The 19,465-nt window shown below is 40.1% G+C and overlaps 1 protein-coding gene across 1 annotated transcript; it reads right to left on the reverse strand.

The window, feature by feature from the left end:
- Positions 1-11,465: 11,465 nt before the first annotated feature.
- ttc36 (tetratricopeptide repeat domain 36) lies at positions 11,466-18,945 on the reverse strand. The gene is made up of 3 exons (XM_062060304.1): positions 18,803-18,945; positions 18,535-18,723; positions 11,466-11,784 (listed from the first exon to the last, which is right to left on the reverse strand). Exons 1-3 carry the CDS (start codon positions 18,909-18,911, stop codon positions 11,513-11,515), a joined length of 570 nt encoding a protein of 189 aa, XP_061916288.1. The 5' UTR covers positions 18,912-18,945; the 3' UTR covers positions 11,466-11,512.
- Positions 18,946-19,465: the final 520 nt, after the last annotated feature.

Genomic DNA, 19,465 nt, shown 5'->3' on the forward strand with positions numbered 1-19,465 from the left:
CTTAGCAACGGGACCTCACAGAGCTATGGTAAAAACATTAGCTATCCACCTACGCCAGCCAGCCCTCATCTGCTCATCAACACCCGTGCTCAACTGCGTTCCTGCGATCGACAGAGCGACGAAGGACTTCACCCGATCATCAATGCGGTCGGCGGCTAGCGTCGGATAGCGCGTCTGCTATCCAAGTCAAAGTCCTCCTGGTTGTGTTGCTGCAGCCAGCCGCTTATACACCGATCCCACCTACAGCTTTCTTCTTTGCAGTCTTCATTGTTCATTAAACAAATTGCAAAATATTCACCAACACAGATGTCCAGAATACTGTGGAATTGTGCGATGAAAACCGAGCTTTTTGTATTGGATACAATGTGTCCGAATACTTCCGTTTCAACGATTGACGTCACGCGCATACGTCATCATACATAGACGTTTTCAACCGGAAGTTTCGCGGGAAATTTAAAATTGCACTTTATAAGTTAACCCGGCCGTATTGGCATGTGTTGCAATGTTAAGATTTCATCATTGATATATAAACTATCAGACTGCGTGGTCGGTAGTAGTGGGTTTCAGTAGGCCTTTAAATATGAACGTCTTGACACATAAAACGCTCATAGTGCAACAATTACTACCTGCAATGAGTGATCAGAACACACATACACACAATATGTGGTTAGCATTTCCGCAGGTTTCGATGTCTACAGGGGGAAAATAATATCCACTTCAGTGCAAAATAGTAATACATCTGACGTGAGCAACAACCAATTCAAAAGGAAAATTCCCCAATACGGGACAAGACTGCACCAAGACCATCATGCATCGGTGCAGAGGATGAAGGGCCTTTCAAAGTCTGGGTGTGCCAGCACCACACTATTAAGAAGTGCACCCTTCAGATCCTCAAACGCCTTTTCACAGGCAGAAGTCCAGTCCGGAGGTGTCAGTTTTCTGAAAGTGCCTGCTCTTCTCCGCCCAAAGGAGCCCTTGGCACTCCTTTTCTGACCTGCAGTCAAGGTGTAAAGTGGCTTTGCAAGAGAAGCACAGCCAGGGATGAAATGCTGGTAGTACAGCACCATGCCAAGGAAGGACTTGACCTTCCGCTGTGATGGGGTGCAGTCGTCATTCTCCATAAGATCCTTCTTTTCAAAAGCTGAGATGACTTCCACTTTCTCCTAGGTGACTGCGACGCCACCGCTGTTCACTACTTGACCCAGAAACTTCACGGTCCTACGCAAGAAGTAGCACTTCCTCTGCACCAGTTTCAGGTTGTTGGCTCTGAGACGCAGGAAGACACTCTCCAGCCGCTTCAGGGCTTCCTCTTCGGATGGAGCGAACACGAGCAGGTCATCCAAATAGCAGAGGAGGCTGGAGAAGTTTTAGTGCCCAAAGATGCTGATCATCTTTCGCATAAAGGATGCGGGGCTGTTGCACAAGCCTTGGGGAAGTCTGTTGTACTCATATAGGCCTAAGGGTGTTGTGAAGGCCTTATACTGCCTGTCAGACTCATGGAGGGGGACATTGTAAAACCCCGATGTGAGATCCATGGCACTGAAAAAGGGCGAAAAGACAGTCAGCCTGGTGGGGGAGCGGGTGTGCATCCTTCACGGTCTTGGCGTTAAGCCAGCGGAAGTCCGTGCAGATCCTCAACTCCCCTGACTTCTTCCAGACAAGGACCAGGGGTGAGGCATACTCACTGACTGACTTGCTGATGATTCCTTTGAACTCCATCTCAGACAGCATCTCTCTCAACTTATGATAGTGAGCTGGAGGGACACGGCGATAGGGGAGTCTAAAAGGGCAATCATCAGTGAGGTGGATTCGGTAGACAAAACCCTTTGCTTCGCCACAGTCCAGCTTGTCTTTAGAAAATACATCTTCGTAGGTGAAGACTAGTTCAGCCAGTCGCTGTTTCCATTCCTCTGACACTTCACAGCCTTCAAGATCAACATCCGCCAATCGCACTCTTTAAGCTGCTGAAGGGGATTAGAGGTGGTATCTGACTTGGAGTCTGGGTCACTTCCCTCACAGGTCTGCTGCATACACACACTCTGTGACAAAGGAAGGTCTTCCATTGCAATGCAAGGAAAAACATCTGCTACCTTAGCATTACGGCACAGTGTCACAGGTCTCTTTGTTGGGTTCAGGATCTTCATTGTGACCCAACGATCATCCCACATGGGTGTCACGACCCGCCCAACAATGATGTCTCTAGGGGTTGAATGTGAAGAGGTGGGCTCCACAATGACAGTGCTCCCAGTTGACACAGGAGCACTGCTGGGCAACTTTCCCCATACTAGAGGTGCAAGAGTACCAACTTTTTCAGGCATTTTGGGACCGGACTAGCGTGTAATGCAGCTGAGTAGTTCAAGAAACTGTTCACAATTGGGGTCAGAAGTATTGGAGCAGACCATCTGCCAGTACTTATTATCAGACTTCAATGTCTGTATAATGGGTCTTATGACATTGGTCCCAATGATCATCACATCTTTGTGCCCTGGAACAAGTAAAGTTGGCACAATGAACTTAGACCCAAAACACTTCAATTTCAAGGTCATAAAGGCACCTGGGTTGTGTCATAAGGCCACCACAGCCAACAAGGACCACCTTCTCCGGCACAGGCCGAGGGCTAGGGAGTAACCCAACAGCTCTAAGCTTTGACTCCGCCTCCACATTTTGCATGCAGGACATGCTGCTTGAATCAAGCATTCCTCTTAAAAAAGACTGGTCCCCCACAGACACTGGAGTATAAAACAACTCACTAGCTCCTTCCACTCCATGGGAACCCACAACAATCACTGTTTTGTCATCAGAAAGGCTACTACAACAGTTCACATAGGTCAATTGCACATCTTCATCTCCACTGAAGGTGCTACTAGCACCGCCAATGCTACCCCTCTAACTCCGGCGGGTTAGTTTAAATCAGCATTGGGTGGAAAAGATGGTGGTATAGCCAGGGAATGGGAGGCCTGTGGGCACTCACGCTTCATGTGACCAGGTCTCAAACAGTTGAGGCACAATCTGTAGAGCTTACTGTGTGCATGAGTTGAATGTTCACTGGAAGTACATACTCGACACGTGACTGCCACGGAAATTGGATGGTTTCTCGATCGACCAGCCTGACGAGTGCCTGACCTTTGGCCTCCTGGTCTTTGATTGTTAGCCAAATAGGCATTGCACAAGGATATAACTTTATCAAACATGGCCACAACTTGAGCACCAGGGTCGTTAGCTGGTGGGTCAAAAGCGGCCGGCGCCACATTGACAGCAGAAGATGGGTGGGATAGGGAGGCGGACTGATGTGCGACAGCCACAAGAGCATCAGATGGAGGCGGACTGCAGCAAAGGGCAGGGGAAGGTTGAGGAACAGAAAGCAACGACTGCTGGCGTGCTACCGAGAGCCTGCGGCGAAGACTAATCAGTCACTGGGCTTTGACTGTAAGCTGACAAGCCCATCATACATTGAGACTGGGCTGCTGTCTTTCTAACATTTCTCATGTGACCATCCAGACGCTCCAGAACCTCAGCTGCAGTCCACTGCTCAGGCGTCTTTAGTTGAAACAACAAGGCAAGATGAGACTCCATGTTTATCTTAAACGTCAACCTACAAGTTATGGTATACATCTGTTGTCTTCCCAGTCACTTACACACAAACATCTCCTTACTTAGTCAGGTTGTGCTGTCCTGACTGAACACACACACAGACAGAGAAAGAAGGAATATAAAACTGATAGTTTGGCTTCTCCAGGTTAGGAGTCCTTCATTTTTGACCTGAGCTCCTCCGGGTACTGCAGACCTGTTTAATGACGCTCGCTTGTAATAAAGCAACTTTTTGTTCAGCAAAGCGTCTCCGACGTCTATTTTGATCCAGCCGCACTGCCGTGTTGCCCTTCTGCCCGGGAGGCGGTGACAAGACCATAAATACACATCAGTTCTTTGTGAACACTTGTAGTTTGAACAGTCTCTTAAAGTGAATCATATTGCTGCTTTGTTTAATTTCTTTGCTTAATCCATTCCATCATTTAATTCCACATACTGATATGCTAAAGGTTTTAAGTGTTGTATGTGCATACAAATGTTTTAAAATACATTTTATCTCTAAGGTTATATTTCTCCTCTTTAGTTGAGAAGAATTGTTGTACATTCTTGGCTAGCAGGTTATAGTTTGCATCATCTTAGATGTTTGCAAATGCACCAAATCGCTGAATTTCAATAATTGTGATTTAATAAATAAAGTGTTTGTATGTTCTCTATATCCAACATTATGCATTATTATAATAATATATAATATAATTGATTTGTAACAGAGTTAGTGAATAAGTGTACATTTGTAGTTATTTCCCCATATTTCTACATAATAAGTCATATATGTGAGCAGTAGAGAATATGAAGTGATTTTTGGTCTAGAACTTGTTTTGCTTTATTCATTATTGACGTGTTTCTTGCTACTTTATGCTGCATATTTTTTACATGAGGTTTCCAGTTCATTTTATCATCTATTATTACACCCAAACATGTGTTTTCTTTTACCCTTTCAATGTCTACTCCGTCAATTTGTATTTGTGTTTGACTTTCTCTTCTACTGTTACCAAATAGCATTATTTTAGTTTTACTGAGATTCAAAGATAGTCTGTTTTTGTCAAAACATCTTTTAAATGTGTTATTATTTGTATTATCTTCTGTGTGTTCTCTCTTGAACAAAACACAGTTGTATCATCTGCAAATAATACTATCTTTAAGTTCCTTGTAACTTTACAAATGTCATTTATATAAAGATTGAACAATTTTGGTCCTAGTATTGATCCCTGTGGTACACCACAATATATTTTCAGCTCTGTAGACGTGTGTTTGCCTATCTTCACGTATCGCTTCCTGTTGGTTAAGTAACTTCTTACCCATTTTAAGACCAACCCTCTGATGCCGTACCGTTCTAATTTGTTTATTAAGATATTGTGATTAATTGTGTCAAATACTTTTGTTAAATCCATAAACTCTGCAGCAGCACATTTTTTAACATCTATTGCATTTGTGATCTCTTCTGTTACTTGGATGAATGCCATTGATGTTGAGATGTCGGCTCTGTATCCGTATTGGTTGTCTGTGAGTGTTTCCTTTTTATTTATGAATTTGTCCAATCTGTTGTCAAACAGTTTTTCAATAATTTTAGAAAATAGTGGAAGTATAGAAACAGGTCTGTAGTTTGTAAACTGGTGTTTGTCTCCAGTCTTAGAAATTGGTACGACTTTTGCTATTTTCATTTTATCTGGGAATTTGCCAGTTTGAAATGATAGGTTGCTGATATATGTTCAAGGTTCTGAAATCTCTTCAATAACCTTCTTTATCGTTTCCAGGGGTAAGTCGAGGAGCAAAAAACACAAAAACAGCAAGATCTTAAAAAATGCTAGAATTGTAGGAAAACTGTCTAGAAGCGTTCCCACGTGTAGAACTGTGAACAATCTGGCGATGGCGCCAAGTGAAGTCCAAACATATAAAGGCTGCAGGTGATGAGTTGATGGCAGGCAGGTGAGTTGATTAGGGAGCTGGGATCAGCCGTGCCAGGCTGAGAGCTGGAGCCAAGCCTACGCTCAAAACACGCCCACTTTCACATAGACAAACACAGAGACAAACACATAATCACAAAAATAGTCTGTGACAATAGGTTGCTTATATATGTTAAAGGTTCTGAAATCTCTTCAATAACCTTTTTTATTGTTTCCATATCAATTCCGTTACAATCAGTTGAGGTCTTGGATTTACATTTTTTTCACAATATTGATTATTTCCTCTTTTGTCACACCTTCCAGGAACATAGAGTTTGGGTTTTCTATCTATGGTGTCATTCAAGTGCTCAACTGACTCGAGATCTGGAATATTTTCCTGCAGATTTGGTGCAATGTTCACAAAGTACTTATTGAAGCTTTCAGCAACTTTGTTAATTTTGTCATTTTTTACATTTCTGTTTTAGAATTATTTAGGATAATCCTTCTTAGCACCATTTGTAATAATGCCATTTAGGATGCCCCATGTTGCTCTCATATTGTTTTTGTTCCGGTCCAATAATTGACTGTAATATGCTTTCCTATGTGTTCGTAGTACTAGTTAGCTTGTTATTATATGTTATGTACTTGTTTTCTGCCTCTGTAGATATGTATGTTATAAATGTTCTATATAATGTATTTTTCTTGTTGCAAGCATTGTTCAGACTTGTAATCTCGCTAGAAATATGTCTTGACATTGAGTGCTTGTCTCTGGCCCCCTGCCTGCGAGAGGCAATGATGAGAGGTACAGACGATTATTCTAAGTACTTATTGAAGATTTCTACTACTTTGTTCATTTTGTCATTTTTTACATTTCCATCTGATAATTTTTTAGGTTAATCCTTCTTAGCACCAAGGTAGGAGGAGATGGAAATGTAATTATTTAGCAATGTATAAAGTCTGACACTTTTTGCCTCCGCTGTTATTGCATCTATATTTAGCGTGTAAATACAAACTGGCACAGTTACGCACAAATGACTGCGGTTATTGTGGCGACAAGCAAGCAGCGATCGGTGCAATGACGGACGACAGAGAGCGAATCATTTGTCGACATATTTGAACTTATAGAAATACAAATAAAATAAAAAACTCCCTGTTTTGGTCAACAGTAAACCCAAAGAATGTGATGTGTCCAGCAGTGAGGGCACTCTGCCTGTGCAGCCAGGAACGCAAATATGATTGTAAATGTCTTTGACTTCTGGTGGACTAATTCAATTTGAGTTTGGGCTAAGTGACTTAGAGCCTGCCTAATGACTCCACTCTCTGTAGATCCGTGGGGACACAGTGGGGAACATTAGAGGACAACTCTCATGGGTGTGCACACGGATGAACACAAACACAAACGCACACACAGCAAGGTGACCTACTTTGTGTGTTTGTGCATATCTGTGCAATGTGAGGAGGCACAAGGAACATGTGCATTTAATTAAAATGTAACTGGAGGTTAATTTTTTTTTAAACACAGCCATTCTATCAGCTAACTAACACTTCGTATTACGGGAAAGACCCAGAATAAAGTAGAAAGGATTCAAAATACCATAAAACATTAAACGAAAATACGGGTCAACACCATCAGGATAAGAATGTCTCCATTTAAAAAACTGATATAAGACAGCCCCTCTTTTCTAAGACCTTGTTTTAAATATCTAGTAACTAGTAAGTTGCAATGAAAGCAAAATCCTAAAATTAGCATCATGACTTCTCGATTGTTGTTTGCTAACTCTCCCAACCTTCAGAAACTTTTTTCCACCAGAACTGTGTGTGCGGCTGCATCGTAGTGATAGGAAGAAAAGCTCCGACTCTCTTGGGAAGTTGTGACTTAAAATGTTCACCCCAAATATTTGAATACGTTGTCTTTACTTTGGCTTAATGTACTCTATATTGGAAATCTGTGTATCATCTATTTATTAATTTTCCAAAATAAAACAAACAAAATTAATAAATAAATAAAGCAAATACATCCGTTTACTTCAACTTGATACAGACCTCTTCGGTCCTCCTGTCTTTTACATTTTTTATTTAATTTTTTTTACCCGAAAGGCAAAATCCATGTAAAACTATTGTACGTCCAGGTATCAAAGGGAGTCACACAAAATAAGTTCATATGTCGGTCCATTTTCCAATTGTGCACAACATTTTTTTTTTTCCGTCATGGTTCCGGAAACAAATATTGAAAAAACAAGTTAATATTTAGTTTTTTAGTTTTGGTGTGACAACCGGGTCGCATAGTGATGCAAATGTTCGTTCTCCCAGGAATGCAGATCGGGCTTCGGACACAGCTTGCAGGTAAAAAATACTGGAACAAACAAAAATGTGCTCATAGCACTTAAGGCAGAAACAAAAGGAGCTAGCGTGGGAGCTAGAAGGTAAACACTAAACAGAGCCTTTAGCGTGGGAGGTTAAGGTTAACAGAGCAGGAAACAAAAGTCGTCATCTGTAGTGTGAAAACAAACTACGAAGCAAGACCGACTGACTGGGAAGGCAGGCTTTAAATAATAATGTCAGTGATGAAAAACGGCTGCGCGTCGGGAACACACGCGGCAGGTGAAAGTAATCAGTTGCTATGGTAACAAACTCAGGTGCATAAACAGGTACTAAAAAAGAGTCCAAGACTAGCAGAAAAACACAAGTGACCCGAAAACCCAAACAGAATATGATCCATGCAGCGGATCCTAACATTTGGTTTCATATTGAAAAGTTATTGAACGATCGATAGTCAATATGGTATTTAAATCTAATGTGTATAGCCTAGTGAAGTGTATTTCTGGTCTTGTCACCCCCTCCCGTGCAGGAGGGCAACACAGCAGTGCGGCTGGATCAAAAGAGACGTCGGAGACTCTTTGCTGAACAAAAAGTTGCTTTATTACAAGCGAGCGTCATTAAACAGGTCTGCAGTACCCGCCCTAGGTCAAAAAATGAAGGACTCCTAACCTGGAGAAGCCAAAACATCAGTTATATATTCCTTCTTTGTTTGTCTGGGTGTGTGCTAAGTCAGGACCGCACATCCTGACCATAAAAGGAGATGTTTGTGTGTAAGTGTCTGGAAAACAACTGCTTTAAGTCATAACTCAAATGTTGGCGTTGAGCTAGACAGGTAATCTTTTCTCAAGAATATGGTTATCACTTTTGCATTCCGAAGTCCCAATTACAGCCTCTTTTCCTACGAGAAGTGATCCAATCCACCTGCGAATATCAAACTAAGGAGCCTTATCTATTTAATATGTGCTCAAACTGAAATGCCACTTAAACTGTAACACCCCTTGTTGTAAAATTACAACGTTACCTTTAACCCTGTAAGACCCAAATATAGAAAAACCTAAAAAAAACCCTTTCAGATGTTGTTGGCATTTGATGCAGAAAATTAGAGTTAAAAAAAATATGTTTATGTATGTTTTTAGAGAAATGTTGTAATATTGCAACATTGGCCTTTGATGGGAACATCATTTCTGTATTTGTACTCACGTTGTCAGAACAATTCAGAACAACTAAGGGTTCATTTGCAGGGTTGATTGTACTTAGCCCCATAGCGGTATATAACATTAATAATACTCACACATTAGTCATATTTTTATGAAGTCATTTATTAAAAATATTAAAAATATTAAACAAGATAAAACTCTTAAAAAATGCTTTTTCTCCCTCTTTTTTTTTCTTTTCATGACATTGGTCATGAAGACTTTCATTGGTGGTGAAAGTCCCAAAAACAGTCCTTGTCGTCTGTAAAGCAAAGGCGAACATCACACTTTCTGCGTTGTGTGTTGGTGTATCCTTTATTGCAGCGTCCTCTCCCTGGCTTCCTTGGTAAATGGGCAACTAGATCCTTGCGTACATCCAATGGGAGGTGTGCACATCTCTTGCATGGCCTCTTCTGAGCATTCAGAGGGCTTCCTGATGTCACCGCCTGTGTTGCTGGGTTCCCTTTGCCTGAAGATGGCCGTCCTCTCTTTGGAGTTTGAAGTGTGGCGTTGAATTATTATATAATTAATTATACGTCTCTTTGCTAGACACCTTGAGCGCTTCACAGTCCCGCTTGTAGAGCGGCCAGGCATTGACCACAGCCAGGGATGATGGTGTGCCAGACGATGTACATGTACCAGCGACGGGATTTGATGGGGAACTTGTATTTGGCTGTAATTGAGTCCAACAAATCCACACCTCCCATGTACTTGTTGTAGGCACCAACAATGTAAGGCCTCTCAACTTCAATGTAGGTTCTGTTGGCTTTGTCTCAGCGTTGAATCTTCTGCACAGGTTCAGGTCCATCCAAGGATGACACAAGTGTCTCTCTCTCTCAGTCGTCCTCAGACAAGCTTTCATTGGAGTCTCCAATCATTCCGGTTCCCCATACACCCGGCCAGCTCCCTAGAGCTTTCAGCTCCCGCACCTTTCTTCAAGATGTCCACGTACGTTAGCGCGGGACGTCCTCGCGATCGACGCCCGTGCCTTGTTTCCCATAGGACCAGCCTGCTGGCCGGGAGCTCCCGATGTCTCTGGCAGTGGCTGACCAGCCTCATCCTCCTAGCTGTTACCTTCTTGCTGAGCCTCGGCAGTTGCCCGTACAGGTCCTTGTTGGTGATGTGGATGTTCCGGTCCAAGTGTGACGGCCCTGCTGTCATACCATTTGACAGCACAGATGTTGCGATTCCCCTCCAATCTGACGTCATAGCTTCCTCTTCCCTTTTTTCTTCAAGCTCTTCTAGTCTTCAAGGTTACAGTTGGGTAGGCGCACCTGCCTGGTTGTTCCCACGTAATGAATTCCCCGATCAAGGAGCTTCACTAATAATGGAACACAGGTGAAGTGTCAATACGTGGACACAAGACAACTACACGACTACTACAGACATGGCTCGGTCCAGGCATGTTTTCCCATGGTGCAAATCGACTGGACCGGACATGGCGTGAAGGTAAAGACATGATTTAATTACTCTATCAAAAGAACAAACAAAAGGCGCGCACAAGGCGTAGATACAAACTTAACGCAAGAACAAAACTAACACATAAACAGACTAAGGACATGAAACAAAACTACACTTACTGTGACGTGAAAAGCATGAAAACTATGGCATGGAATAATGTCATCCGAGTAGCAAGAGTATCATAAAGTGTAAATCCAGAGTATCAGGGGTAATGTTGCCAGGTCGACTACCTGGCAACTACCGGCTTAAATAATAAAGACATGATTAGTGACAGGTGCGTGAGTCCGAACACATGACAGGTGAAAACTAATGGGTTGCCATGTTGACAAAACAAGGGAGTGAAAAAACAGAAAATATGGAGTTTTAACCAAACAGAACATAACTAAACAAAACAAGATCAAAAGACATAACATGAAGTAGTTGTCTGCATACAGTTTGTAGTTCTGACCTTGTGGAAGTGTGGAAATAAGTTTCATCACAACCTCACCTGACAATCCAAGTTCAGATTTGGCTCATATTCCGTTGACACTGCTTCGGTAGACATATATTTCTTGATGCTGCTGAATTTCCCCTTGAAAGGAATCATCATCTCATCCACAGAGGTGTGCTCTTCTGGTACCACCTGCAGGCTTTTCTCCCTGAATGAATCAAGCCACAGTCTGAGTTTCGATAGTTTGTCTTTCTTTTCCGTCTCAGATACTGTCATGTTGTTTACAAAATGTAATGACGTCATTAGGGATTGGAATCTGTCGCGTGGCATCACATCAGCAACAGGGGAGTACCGCGTCTCTGTCTCCCAATACTTACGGGTTCCAACCATTTGTACCAGGCCCATCTTCAGGGACATGCCAAGCATTTTTTATATTTCCTTTGCATATATATATATATATATATATATGTATGTATATATTATAAGTGATTTTAATAGAGTGTACTTCAAACAGTACATAAATGAGGTACATTGACGACTGCCATCTGGTGGTAATAAGTTGAACTGCATCCTCAGCCAACAGGAAGTGTGACATTAGTCAGAATGATTTCAACACCAATCAGTTTATTGATCAACCGAGGTCAAAGGTCAGGGGCAGACACCTGAGGGTTGCGCAAGGACTGGACCACCTGTGTCAGCATGGAGTTGCAGAGCGCGGCGTAAGGATTCATGCGCACCACCTGCCGGCGGGCAAAGTCGCTGCCCAGCGCTGCCGCCTTCTGGAAGTCTGCCAGGGCCAAGTCCTCCTGACCCCGCAACCTGTGGACCAGACCCCTCTGGACCAGCGCCTGGCGGGAAGTCACACCTGCACCTGTGCTCAGAGACATGGCTCGCTCCAAGTCCTCCAGCGCACCTGGGGGAAGACCACTGTATATCAATACAGTTACACAACTACAACATAATTACAAGACAACTACACGACTACTACAGACATGGCTCGGTCCAAGTCCTCCAGCGCACCTGGGGCCAGACCACTGCTCTCACACACACTCCATGTACAGTTACACAACCATAACACATAAACTGTACATCATGACAGTTACACAACTACAACACATATACTGTACATCATGACAGTTACACAACTACAACACATATACTGTACATCATGACAGTTACACAACTACAACACATATACTGTACATCATGACAGTTACAAAACTTTCTACACTTATACTGTACATCATGACAGTTACACAACTACAACACTTATACTGTACACCATGACAGTTACACAACAACAACACAACTTTAACACATATACTGTATATCAATACAGTTACCCAATTACAACACATATACTGTACATCAATACAGTTACACAACTACAACACATATACTGTACATCAATACATTTACACAACTACAACACATGCACCTTGTGGTTAGAGTGTCCGCCCTGAGATGAGTAGGTCGTGAGTTCAAACCCCAGCCGAGTCATACCAAAGACTATAAAAATGGGAGCCATTACCTCCCTGCTTGGCACTCAGCATCAAGGGTTGAAATTGGGGGTTAAATCATCAAAAAGGATTCCCGGGCGCGGCCACCGCTGCTGCTCACTGCTCCCCTCATCTCCAAGGGGGTGATTAAGGGTGATGGGTCAAATGCAGAGTACACATTTCACAACACCTAGTGTGTGTGTGACAATCATTGGTACTTTAACTTAACTTTATACTGTACATGAATACAGTTCAACAACTACAACACAACTACACAACATATACTGTACATCAGGGGTCACCAACCTTTTTGAAACCAAGGGCTACTTCTTGGGTACTGATTAATGCGAAGGGCTACCAGTTAGATACACACTTAAATAGATTGCCAGAAGTAGCCAATTTGCTCAATTTACCTTTAACTCTGTTATTATTAATAATTAATTATATTTATCTTTGTGGAAACACTGATCATCTTAATGATTTCTCACAATAAATATATATTGAAACAGATAAATATCAATATGCAACACTTTATTTTTATATTTTCTCTAAGTGCACATTTTTCAAATTGAACATTTTCAAATGATCACTTCTAAGACAGTCTTGTGAAATCACAATATCCCATTTTAACTAGCTAGCCACTAACATGTTTTAACAAATCATGAATTACTTTGCACCATGTTTGTACAAATAATAACTCATGTAAAATACAAAAGTAAACTCTCAAAATTTTAAATCATGTCACACTTTGAACTGGACACCAAATCTGTTATCTGTTTCTTTGTCAGTTAGTGGGAAGCCTGGCATTGCATGCTGTTAACTAGTGTGTTGTACTCTGGTGTGTAACTTGACACTGCAACTCTGAGTGAGTCTTGCAGATGTGCATCAGTGAGGCGTGTTTTGTGTTTGTTCATGATGAAGTTCATGTCAGAAAAGGCTGATTCACAAAGATAAGATTTTTCCTCATTGTTTGCGGAACCTTCTTAATCTTTTGGACATATTTTCACAGCAATCTGGCCTTAAGCTTAATTATGATAAATGTAAAATGTTAAGGATCGGAAATCTAAAGGGAACGTCCTTTTGAATGGAATGCAAAGTGCCTGTTTTGTGGACAGATACAGATAACATACTTAGTGTTGTTGTCCCAGAAAATCTGGAAGATCTAGGCTCAGTAAATTATGATAATCGACTAAGAAAGCTGGACAAAATTATGCAATTATGGAAAGGGAAATCCCTAACCTTGTATGGTAAAATGTCTATTGCCAACTCGTTAATTATTCCTCAATTTATTTATTTGTTTTTGTCATTACCAGCTCCATCACAAAACTTTTTTAAGATTTATGAGCGGAGGGTCTTCGATTTTGTCTGGAACGGCAAACCAGAAAAGATTACAAGAAAGGTTTTGTACAAAGAGTATGAATATGGGGGCCTGAAACTTCTCAACCTTGAAGCTATGTGTCTGTCTTTAAAAGCATCAATTGTTCCAAAGATGTATTTAAACATTGAGTGGTACACAAATGTCCTGTTGGACAAAAAACATGTACTGTATCAAAAGAAATTGTATCCTTTTTTACAAGTGATCCCCTCCCAGAGAGTCTGCTGGGAAACATGGCGGGGTTCATAAAGGAAACAATCCACTCATAGTGGTGTTTTCAATTTTATGTGCCAGAAAAAAGAGACAATATTTTGCAGCAGTTAATATGGATGAACTCTAATATTGTAATAGATGGAAAGCCTTTCTTTTGGGAAAATATGTTTGAAAGAGGAATCATTTTTGTCAATGATATTATCAATGAAAATGGTAAAATTATGAAGTATGATGAATTTAGAGCTATGTATGGTGATGCTTGCTCAAGCTTTTCATTTTATCAACTAACTGGAGTAATTGGGAAAAGATGGAAACAAATAATTAATTATGGAACTACTAAATTATTAGTTTGTAAACCTCTAATAAGAAATTCTAGTTGGCAAAAAGGAACTAAAATAAATAGAAAAATATATAATTTTTATTTAATAAAGAAATCTTTGAAGGCTGCCTCATACAACACAAATGGAAAATGGGAGGACTTTTTTGACTGCCCGTTGCCATGGGATGCCATATTCAAACTAATCTATAAAACCACTATCGATGTGCAAAATCGTTATTTTCAAATTAAAATTATTTATAACTTCTTACCCACAGGGAAAATGTTAAAATTATGGAATATGACAGAGTCAGATGATTGCCGATTTTGTTGTCAGGAGCCTGAATCCACCCTACATTTGTTTTGGTATTGTCATATTGTGTCTTTGTTTTGGGTGGAAGTTGAAAAAATGTGTTTAAGGATTGGTTTGTTTATGAAGCTTAATGTGGTTTCTGTTATTTTAGGAGAGTTCATTGACAATCATGATTTAGTCAATTTAATTATAGTACTCGGTAAAATGTTTATTTTTAAGGCCAAAAACAGATATTCACTTAGTATTACTTTCTTTAAAACATTTATTCAGTATTTTCTAACTTTAGAAAGTTACATGGTTGAAAACGATAATGATGCCAAAAAACATTTAAAAAAAGATGAGAAGTCCTCAAAGGCTTATTTTGAAAGTATAATTATGTTTATAGATTATATGATATCTGTTGTTGTGTTCCCTAATTTGAGTGACCTGGACATAATCTGGACTGTACATAAATGCTTATTTTGAAAATGTAATTTTGTTTATAAATTATATGCAATCTGTTGTGTTCCCTAATTGTTTTTCGTGTACATGAATGAAGGTGTGTGTTGCTGAGTCCGACTTGGACATTATCTGGACTGGGCCTGGTTTAAAAAACCCTTTAAACAAATCTAATTTCATTGACAACCTGGTCTGTTGAAGATAAGGTCCTTTTTTAAAATAAATAAAAAACATTTTCTTGGATAAAAAAGAAAGTAAAACAATATAAAAATAATTACATAAAAAATAGTAATTAAGGAAAATGTTAGTGGACCAGCAGCCTATACAATCATGTGTGCTTCAGGGACTGTGTCCCTTGCAGATGTGTTGTCTATGTTGTGGGAACCAGAATATTGGTAGCAGAAAGAAATAACCCCTTTTGTGTGAGTGGGTGTGGATGAGTGTGCATGGGGGAGGTTGTTTGGGTTGATGCACTGATTGAAAGTGTATCTTGTGTTTTTTCTATGTAGATTTAATTTAAAAAAAAAAAAAGATTGAAAGTGTATCTAGTGTTTTTTCTATGTAGATTTAATTAAAAAAAAAAAAAAAAAAAACAATTTTTTTTTTTTTTTTTTTTTTTTTTACAACAGGCCCGCGGGCGACTCATCTGGTCCTTACGGGCGACCTGGTGCCCGCGGGCACCGCGTTGGTGACCCCTGCTGTACATGAATACAGTTCAACCACTACAACACAACTACTATACGATATTCACACAACTACAACACAATTACAACACAATATTCAAACAACTACCAACACAATTTTCACACAACTACAACACGACAACACAAATACAACACAACTACACAACATATACTGTACATGAATACAGTTATACAACTACAACACAACTACAATATAATTACAATACAACTACACAACTACTACACAACTACACCACGTATACTGTACATTAATACATTTACACAACTACAACACAACAACAACACGATTACAACACAACTACAACACAATTACAACACAACTACAACAAAAGTACGTTGCAAATACACAACTACTACACAACTACAACACTACTACACAACAAAACTATGTCCTACTGTACATGAATAGAGTTACACAATTACCCAATATAGTTAATGTCCTACTGTACATGAATACAGTTACACAACTACACAACAAATTCCATGTCCTACTGTGCATGAATACAGTCACACAACTACACAACATATTCTATGTCCTACTGTACATGAATACAGTAACACAACTACACTACATAGTCCATGTCCTACTGTACATGAATACAGTTACACAACTACACAACATAGTCCACGTTCTACTGTAAATGCATACAGTTAAACAACTACACCCCATATTCCATGTCCTACTGTACATGAATTCAGTTACATAACTACACAACATAGTCCATGTCTTACTGTACATGAATACAGTTACACAACTACACAACATAGTCTATGTCCTACTGTGCATGAATACAGTCACACAACTACACAACATATTCCATGTTCTACTGTACATGAATACAGTTACACAACATTGTCCATGTCCTATTGTACATGAATACAGTTACACAAATACACAACATAGTCCATTCCTACTGTGCATAAATACATTTACACAGCTACACAACATAGTCCAACATAGGTTGAAAATACAACCTATCTTGCTGGGTTAAATTAATTTAGTGTCGCCGTTCAACTGACCCAACATTTGGATTGAATATACAATCCTTCTTGCTAGGTTAAATTAACCCAGTGTCACAGTTCAAATGACCCAGCATTTGGGTTGAATATACAACCCATCTTGCTGGGTTAAATTAACCCATACTTGCCAACCCTCCCGGTTTTACCGGGAGACTCCCGGTATTCAGCGCCTCTCCCGATAACCTCCCGGCAGAAATTTTCTCCCGACAAACTCCTGGTATTCAGGCGGAGCTGGAGGCCACGCCCCCTCCAGCTCAATGCGGACCTGAGTGGGGACAGCCTGTTCTCACGTCCGCTTTCCCACAATATAAACAGCTTGCCTGCCCAATGACGTCATAACATCTACGGCTTTTAGAGAGTAGAGTGCACAACTGCACACACAACAAGGAGACGAAGCAGAAGAACGAGGAAGTTACAGACATGGCGACGCCGTCGACGAGCAAGATGAAGAAATACGCTTGCAAGTTCCAAAACGAATGGAAACAAGAATTTCAGTTCATCCAGGACAGTTCGAAGGGGAAGGGCTATGTTGCCTGTACATTTTGTAGAACAGACTTCTCCATTGAACACGGTGGCCGAAATGATATACTCAGTCATAAACGGAGAAGTTAAACAGGACAATACTGCCATCTACTGGATAGCCTCCGGAACACTGAAATTCAAGTTTTTATTTTATTTATATGTATAATAAAATAAATATATATATATATATATATATAATTCACTGAAAGTCAAGTATTTATATATATATATATATATATATATATATATATATATATATATATATATATATATATATATATATATATATATATATATATATATATATATATATATATATATATATATATATATATATATATGTATGAAATATATATATATATATATATATAAATATTTAAAAAAAAATATATAAAATATAATATAATATATAATATAATATAATATAAAAAATATATAAATATATATAGATATATATATATATAGCTAGAATTCACTGAAAGTCAAGTATTTCATGCATATATATATATATATATATATATATATATATATATATATATATATATATATATATATATATATATATATATATATATATATATATATATATATATATATATATATAAATAAATAATATATATATATATATATATATATATATATATATATATATATATATATATATATATATATATATATATATATATATATATATATATATATATATATATATATATATATGAAATACTTGAGTTGGTGAATTCTAGCTGTAAATATACTCCCCTATTAACCACGCCCTTAACCACGTCCCCCGCCCCCCGCCCCACCCCCGACCACGCCCCCACCTCCCGGTATCGGAGGTCTCAAGGTTGGCAAGTATGAATTAACCCAGTGTCGCAGTTCAAAAGACCAAGTATTTGGGTTGAATGTACAACCCATCTTGCAGGGTTAAATTAACCCAGTGTCGTAGTTAAAAAGACCCAGTATTTGGGTTGAATATACAACCCATCTTGCAGGGTTAAATTAACCCAGTGTCGCAGTTCAAATGACCCAGCATTTGGGTTGAATATACAACCCATCTTGCAGGGTTAAATTAACCCAGTGTCGCAGTTCAAATGACCCAGCATTTGGGTTGAATATACAACCCATCTTGCAGGGTTAAATCAACTTAGCAGAGCAGTTCAAATGACCTAGTATTTGGGTTGAATATACTGTACAAGCCATCTTGCTGGGTTAAGTCAAGCCAGTGCTGGGTTGGTCCAATAGAGTGATCCTGTGTGTTACCCGCCGTGTTGCCCAGCAGTCGTAGGGTCTGAGCTCGGTTGTTGTAGGCGGACGGGCGCTGAGGAAGAACTTGGATGGCCTGAGAGAAGATGTCAAGGGCCTCCTGCAAGTGTCCATCTTCGGCCGCTGACACTCCGCGTCCTTCCAAGTCCTTGACTTCCCTCAGCTTGTCCGCGTCAAACAAAATGTCTGGCAGGCCGCAGAGAAGGAAGGACAACATGTTGTAAAGTGTGGACCTGCTGGATGACCAACATGAGAAGAAGCTGACCTTCATCCATCAAGTCCTGGTCCACTTCCAGGTGCGGGACATCTTCAAAGGGACTGTTGGGGCTGAAGATGGCCTGCAGGACCGCTCTGTCGTGTGCTGACGCCATCATGAGCACCCAGAAGATCACCCAGTCAGCCTGCAGCTCCCTCACGCTGTGAGGCAACATCTGCTCAGCCAATAGGAGCAAGGGGCGGGGTGAGGCAACATCTGCTCAGCCAATAGGAGCAGGGGGCGGGTGGACCTTGGTCAACATCTGTTTGCCATCATCGACTGATGGAAGTTTGACACACACACACACACACACACACACACACACACACACACACACACACACACACACACACACACACACACACACACACACACACACACACACACACACACACAATTTACAAAAAACTGCGAAAGGACCCCTTGGACACGCCCACTTTGTTACATGACATTGCCTCGACTCTCTTTAGCTCGCTAGCTTCCCGCCACAAGCAGAAGATGGTCGTTCAAGACAGAAGGAATGTTATTGCAGCTGGAACCAAAAACTTCAAAAAGTAAACCATCAAGGTGCAAATGTTTTTACATTTTTGGGGATTATACTGGTTTCATTGGAGCATTATACTGGTTTCACAACAGGATTTTACTGGTTTCATAGGAGCATTATACTGGTTA

The sequence above is a fragment of the Entelurus aequoreus genome, linkage group LG10, assembly GCF_033978785.1.
Source record: "Entelurus aequoreus isolate RoL-2023_Sb linkage group LG10, RoL_Eaeq_v1.1, whole genome shotgun sequence".
NCBI classification, from domain to species: Eukaryota; Metazoa; Chordata; class Actinopteri; order Syngnathiformes; family Syngnathidae; genus Entelurus; species Entelurus aequoreus.

Excerpts from the sequence above, each read along its gene's own strand:
- ttc36 (XM_062060304.1), bottom strand. The coding sequence starts at position 18,911 with ATGATGGCGTCAGCACACGACAGAGCGGTCCTGCAGGCCATCTTCAGC. Across the intron at positions 18,724-18,802 it reads CCAGGACTTGATGGATGAAG|ACATTTTGTTTGACGCGGAC; the intron begins GTCAGCTTCTTC and ends GCGGCCTGCCAG. Across the intron at positions 11,785-18,534 it reads ACTGCTGGGCAACACGGCGG|GTGCGCTGGAGGACTTGGAG; the intron begins GTAACACACAGG and ends GTCTTCCCCCAG.